The 6,148-nt window shown below is 38.6% G+C and overlaps 1 protein-coding gene across 1 annotated transcript; it reads right to left on the bottom strand.

Moving 5' to 3' along the window:
• Window positions 1-2,362: 2,362 nt before the first annotated feature.
• LOC131685494 (coiled-coil-helix-coiled-coil-helix domain-containing protein 2-like) lies at window positions 2,363-3,331 on the bottom strand. The gene is made up of 2 exons (XM_058969242.1): window positions 3,179-3,331; window positions 2,363-3,118 (listed from the first exon to the last, which is right to left on the bottom strand). Exons 1-2 carry the CDS (start codon window positions 3,305-3,307, stop codon window positions 2,753-2,755), a joined length of 495 nt encoding a protein of 164 aa, XP_058825225.1. The 5' UTR covers window positions 3,308-3,331; the 3' UTR covers window positions 2,363-2,752.
• Window positions 3,332-6,148: the final 2,817 nt, after the last annotated feature.

Raw genomic sequence — 6,148 nt, 5'->3', positions numbered from 1 at the left:
CATTCGGAATTTGATTCGGAATCCTGAATGGAGTCAGTATGGATTCCAAATCAAATGCAACAACCGATTCTGAGTCGGAATCGGTTGTTGCATTTGATTTGGAATCCATAATGACTCCATTAAGAAATCTGAACCGGTTCCGAAATGAGTTTAACTGGGTAGTGTTGTCAAAAACAAAACGAGAGATTCGACTCAGTCGACGTCTTCCGTGCAGCAAGGTACTTTTGAGTTATTTGGGGTATACTCAAAATTAGGTAAATTCAACTGAAATTTAAGTAAATTAAATTCAAGGTTGAGTTAATATTTTTGTCGTAGTTAAATGGGAACTACCTTCAACACGGTTTACCAAATTTTACCTTCCTGCACAAAACCCCGCCCAGTCAAAAAAAATGCGGACGAACATGGTCAGGCCAGGGCCTTGCCACTAACGTTCATTTTTTGGCTCATTTTGGATTCACCAGAGACTAATCGAGACTACCAACTTACGAACAAACATTCAAAATTCTATGGCACGTTGTGTACTAGATCTTTTGAAGTAGCAGAGGGAGCACGGTCCCTTCAGTTCTGCCAATATTGACAAAATAATCAAGTTACCTCATGTTTTTTTTCGGTAAAGTTGGTAGCAGTACTTGTTTATTTATTGATCGTTGCTACACCCATTCTGTTTGCTTAGTAACTAGTTTGAAATGTTGTTTACCTAATTCAATAGATTAGATCGAAACAATTATGGGGAAAATTTGCGCGGTGAAAAATTGTTCCGGCTGGGAGAATGGAAGTAAAATTTCACATCATAACTTACCAGAGGATCAAAAAATGTAAGCATTAATTTAATTTGAGTAGTTCTGGCGAAATAATAGACCTTTCTCGTCAAAAAATTTTATACGCTAGAATGCTTCCTTTTTTATCCCCGATGCGTTACTGCATATTGCCGCGATGATTTGCCCTGTTTCCCCGTATTTTTACACCATTTGGATGAATTTCCTGTGGGGAATACTAAAACGATGCCAGATCTGCATATATATTACTAAATCTGCGGATTTTGCAGTTTCGCTGCAGATTTTGGCAGATTACGAATATTTAGCAGAACAAAGCCTAAGTCAGCTAATTTTACCCAGCCTTCAACGTTTCTGATCATTGAAAATATCAAGACACTACATTTCTATGTCAAATTTATTGAAGATTTTTGCGGAAATCTGCAGACTTTTATATTTTTACTGCAAGCTATTGTTTAAATAGACCTGGCATCACTGATGCTAAAATAATTCATTCATATACCTGTCAAAAACATAGAACACTGCACGAAAGTGTATAACCTAACTATTCTGACAGTTCAGAGAGTTTGTTTACATGGACTTGCAAAACTTTTGATTCCACACTTTCGATGCTCTTTGAAGAAAATCAACTCAAGAAGGATAAGGATTGGTACATTGGGAACCTGGTTCATACACTGACCAATCGACGCTGGATGGAAACTCCGTTGGCATATTCTGAATCACAAGATCAAGCTTTGGTTTATAAAACGATTGATTTCTGGATGAAGGATAAGGATTTGTACACAGTTGTTTGTTCGATCATGGGATAAGTCCCAACAATATGACCCGATTGATAACTCATTTTTTAGATGAAGTTTACCTGAACTTTATAGGTAACAAGTTCAACAATTTTTTATTCGTGTTCAAGTTACATTAAAGCAAAAGTTTCACCGATTATCGCATTGTCGTTGATGTAGCGGGCAAGTGCAAAACAGTGCTCAGTACTGACGATAAGGAGTTTGAAGGATTGATAAGAATGGAGAGGATTGTACATTCCGGAAGAATTTTGGGAAGGTGAAATTATTTGTTATATTCCATCCCGAGTTGACATCATTTTGGCACCGCAATAAAGCTATCTGCAATTGTTGTCTTGTTCAAATTGGCAGGGAATAATTAGGCAGCGAATGATAAACTGCATAGTCAAAACGTTTGTTGCTTAGCTAGAGCAGATTTTTATTCACTTTTTCGGAAGGATAAGTCATTAGTATGTTGTGGATATACATGTCGCCGGTGCCGTGTGTTATGGCGGTGCCGCTCGGAAACTGTTAGTCATCAGACCCTCCTTGTCGTACTGGTCATAGATGCGATGATTTCCGCATCGGTGGTGGTTCTGGTCACGACCAGAACTTTGTAATAGTCTACCATTGAGAACTGAGGGGTGGGTGTAGCGTAGTTGGTAAATCGATTGCCTTGTACGCAGCGCACCTGGGTTCGAGTCCCGACCCCGCACATAGGGTTAGAAATTTTTCATAAGAGATTTTTCTAATCCGAAAGAGGCGAATGACCTTAAGGTTAAAACCTCTATAATCGAAATAAAAAAAAAATTGAGAACTGATATTTGTAATAACTTAGCACACTCTACTTAGTGCCAGGATACGTGAAACCGCGGCTAGCTTTCGAAAGTTAATTCCTAGCTTCAATTTCGGTTGACTAAATAATGCAATGAAAATTATACTTCCTGGGATTTAATCTAACGAGAGCAGCTGTTAGTTTTTGGGTAATTTTGCTCTTATTCTGCGGGATAAATCTGTCTAGATCCGCTACGTTATACCATGGTCACGTTAAAAATACCCTGCTATTTAATCTTGTAGCATTGCTTGTAGCTCTCGGGAAGTCTTCTTCTCGACGTCGCACTTATTATTGTGATCCAACTTGGTGCGAACGGTGTGGTTTCGTCGGAATTGCTCACTCGACAAGCTGTAGGTGCAAGGACTCTGCTACTAATGCCTGAGCGACTCGTTGAAACCTTCGCACAGGGTCAAATCGGCCTGTTCTTGTGCACAGGACCGGAACTGCGTGATCTTCCACGAGCATCGTCCTGCCGGAGCGTATTGCTGAACCAAAGCAGTCTGTGCTTCTGTGGCTGCCTCCTTCGAATCGGAACCGCTGAATATTCTGGTTAGGGGAATGTCCGACGGCAAACCGATTGCAGCAACACCACCTGGCGTACCTGATATTTTTGACTTTAATCCAAGTCCCTGGCTGGTGGCTGCGCCATTGACGTAGCAACAGCCGAGCGCGTCGCAGGCTAGACCATCGGTTGACTCGGTTCCGGACGGGATGAAACAGCTGCAACTGGAGCGGACCTAGAATGGGTTGTAATGGTCATCAATTACCAAAGATGGTCAAAATGTGTTGTGACTAACGTTGTGATTTAGCAAAAAAGCAAACCAAATGAAATTGATTGCAACAATTAAACTAAATTCTACCCAAAAATTTGAAGAGGGTCTAACTGCCAAACGTAAACATTGAGAAAAAGTTTTGGTCAAATTCATTATATTTAAAAATTTGATAGTTTTATTTCGTATGATTGCGCATATTGTTTCTACTTGGACACCAAACGCAAGCAAATTCTTTTAAGGCCTGATATTACACCAAAAGGTAGAAAAAATAAGTTAAATCCTGAAACGTGACTTGCCGATAGATGTTTTTTTTTCTGTTCATTCTATAGTTCGTCTCACATAGCCTCTCTTTCTGCTTCATATAGTTTAAATAGACTGGCTGCATTTGACGTTCGATTTTTTGCTATTTGCATGTCTCGTCTCAGGTTAAATCTAATTTGATGACCAGACTTTAATAGGGATTTTTCACGAAACCGCATTTTTCAAATTGGCAAACGCGATAACTCAAAAACTTATCAGCTGATTAACTTCATATTTTAATGAGAGTGCATATGTGTAGCCAGTTGATGAGCCACGGAAAACTGAATTAAAAAAATTCTCCACATTATTTTGAAGAAAAGTAAGCGAATTTAACATTAAAATATAAGCTTTTTCAGTTTTTTTGATGCCATTTTCCGAAATTAAAACTTTTTTCTATTTTCTTTTTTGGTTCATCGAAGAACTACAAGTCTAAGCTTTATAAATCTTACTAAATTTTCTGTTTCAGACAATTTTATCAAGAGTTATCATGGACATCTGCTCTTGGAACAAGATCTCCCATGAACATTGACAGGTTTGTAACTATGTACAAAATTTCGTGCATGCGTTCAACCTTAAACATGCTTCGTCTCGAAGTACAGGTTCGCCTCGAACCCAAGCAAACGGTGTAAAAACTCTAGTTCAAGCATCCGTGTACGTACACCGGGTGCGTACACGAGAACCATTCGCACAAGGCAAAAAGAATTCACGCTAGTTTTGATAAGAGTGAGAATGAGAAATGGTGAGGCTGTACAGGCAAACATGTGCATATGTTTTTGTATCAAATACCCTGTTCGGGTAGCACAGGAGCACAGAACTAGGGGCAGACGACGTTAGGAATGTATAACAAATTCGCATCAAATTAGAAAAAAATACTTTTAATTTCCATTTTTGCATCAACTATCAACTTGCATTTTGGAGCAAGCCTTTTTCAAATGTTTGGCTAGAAATGGCTCACTTCAACGAATCATGTACAACAAAAGTCGAAATGCCAAATTTAACGGAACATTGTATGATGATGACAAATTACAACTGAGCGAGCTAGTTACATACAAGGTGTTAATATTTAGCATCGAACCGAACCAAGTTTCTCATACTATGATCGAATCAACAAAACATTTCAATACCATGTAAACAAACTCTCTGAACTGTCAAATAGGTGAGGTTAAACATTTTCATGCAATGCTCTACAGCGAGAGGTTCACTTTATTTTGTTTACATTGCCAATGAATTTTGTACCGCAACTCACCACTTCATTTGCCGCGTTGCCAAGAACTCAAGAAATAATATACATACCAGTGCTGCCCAAACACACTTTTTGAGTCTCACCATTCTTGCAAAGGTGAAAAAAATATTCAACATTCTTGCATTTTTCAAACTTTAAAAAATCGTTAAAAAATCACGATAGCTCTAAAAAGTCTGATTTTAACGGAAATATTCTTAAAAATGTGTAATCTTTCGATTAAAAATAAGAAAAAAGGGGGTTAGGTCGGACGAGAAAGGTCTATTATTGTTTTCGTCTGTTACAGAGTCGTTTCAAACTACGTTGCACTTTCCGCTCGCTTCTCAACACTTTCTCCAGAATTTCAACCTTAGTTTTTTCAGATTCGTACATTGCTCGAAACGTTAGTGAAGACTCGGTTGTTGAATCAACATTCATTATTAAATTAGGGAAACCAATCGTTTTTGCTGTCAAAAGTAAAAATTGATTGGAATTGGATGATTTGCAAATTGTATGTTTAAAATTTAAAGAAATAAATCGCAAATCACATTTAAAAAATGCCATTGTGTTAGAGTAAGGATTCTTGAGACACATAGGCAAGCGTTCAAAAGCGTTCCGAAAACAGGACTCCTAGAAATGAATCGAGCATATTCGTCGATGTCCTAGCTGACCTCGCAAAGCTGTGATTTCAAGCTCCGGGGATTCGCAGTATTCCACCCATCTAGAACAGCTAAATTAGAAATAAATACGCTCTTAAAGTTAATAGACCTAGCAAAATTACCCAAAAACTAACAGCTGCTCTCGTTAGATTAAATCCCAGGAAGTATAATTTTCATTGCATTATTTAGTCAACCGAAATTGAAGCTAGGAATTAACTTTCGAAAGCTAGCCGCGGTTTCACGTATCCTGGCACTAAGTAGAGTGTGCTAAGTTATTACAAATATCAGTTCTCAATTTTTTTTTATTTCGATTATAGAGGTTATAACCTTAAGGTCATTCGCCTCTTTCGGATTAGAAAAATCTCTTATGAAAAATTTCTAACCCTATGTGCGGGGTCGGGACTCGAACCCAGGTGCGCTGCGTACAAGGCAATCGATTTACCAACTACGCTACACCCACCCCTCAGTTCTCAATGGTAGACTATTACAAAGTTCTGGTCGTGACCAGAACCACCACCGATGCGGAAATCATCGCATCTATGACCAGTACGACAAGGAGGGTCTGATGACTAACAGTTTCCGAGCGGCACCGCCATAACACACGGCACCGGCGACATGTATATCCACAACATACTAATGACTTATCCTTCCGAAAAAGTGAATAAAAATCTGCTCTAGCTAAGCAACAAACGTTTTGACTATGCAGTTTATCATTCGCTGCCTAATTATTCCCTGCCAATTTGAACAAGACAACAATTGCAGATAGCTTTATTGCGGTGCCAAAATGATGTCAACTCGGGATGGAATATAACAAAT

The sequence above is a fragment of the Topomyia yanbarensis genome, chromosome 2, assembly GCF_030247195.1.
Source record: "Topomyia yanbarensis strain Yona2022 chromosome 2, ASM3024719v1, whole genome shotgun sequence".
Taxonomy (NCBI): Eukaryota; Metazoa; Arthropoda; class Insecta; order Diptera; family Culicidae; genus Topomyia; species Topomyia yanbarensis.
Note: the sequence above shows the minus strand (reverse complement) of the source record. Positions and strands in the feature narration are given on the sequence as shown.

Bases quoted from the DNA above. Each gene is read 5' to 3' on its own strand.
- LOC131685494 (XM_058969242.1), bottom strand. From the start codon at position 3,307: ATGAATTTGACCAAAACTTTTTCTCAATGTTTACGTTTGGCAGTTAGA. The intron at 3,119-3,178 runs GTTAGTCACAAC...AACCCATTCTAG, and splicing joins CTTTTTTGCTAAATCACAAC to GTCCGCTCCAGTTGCAGCTG.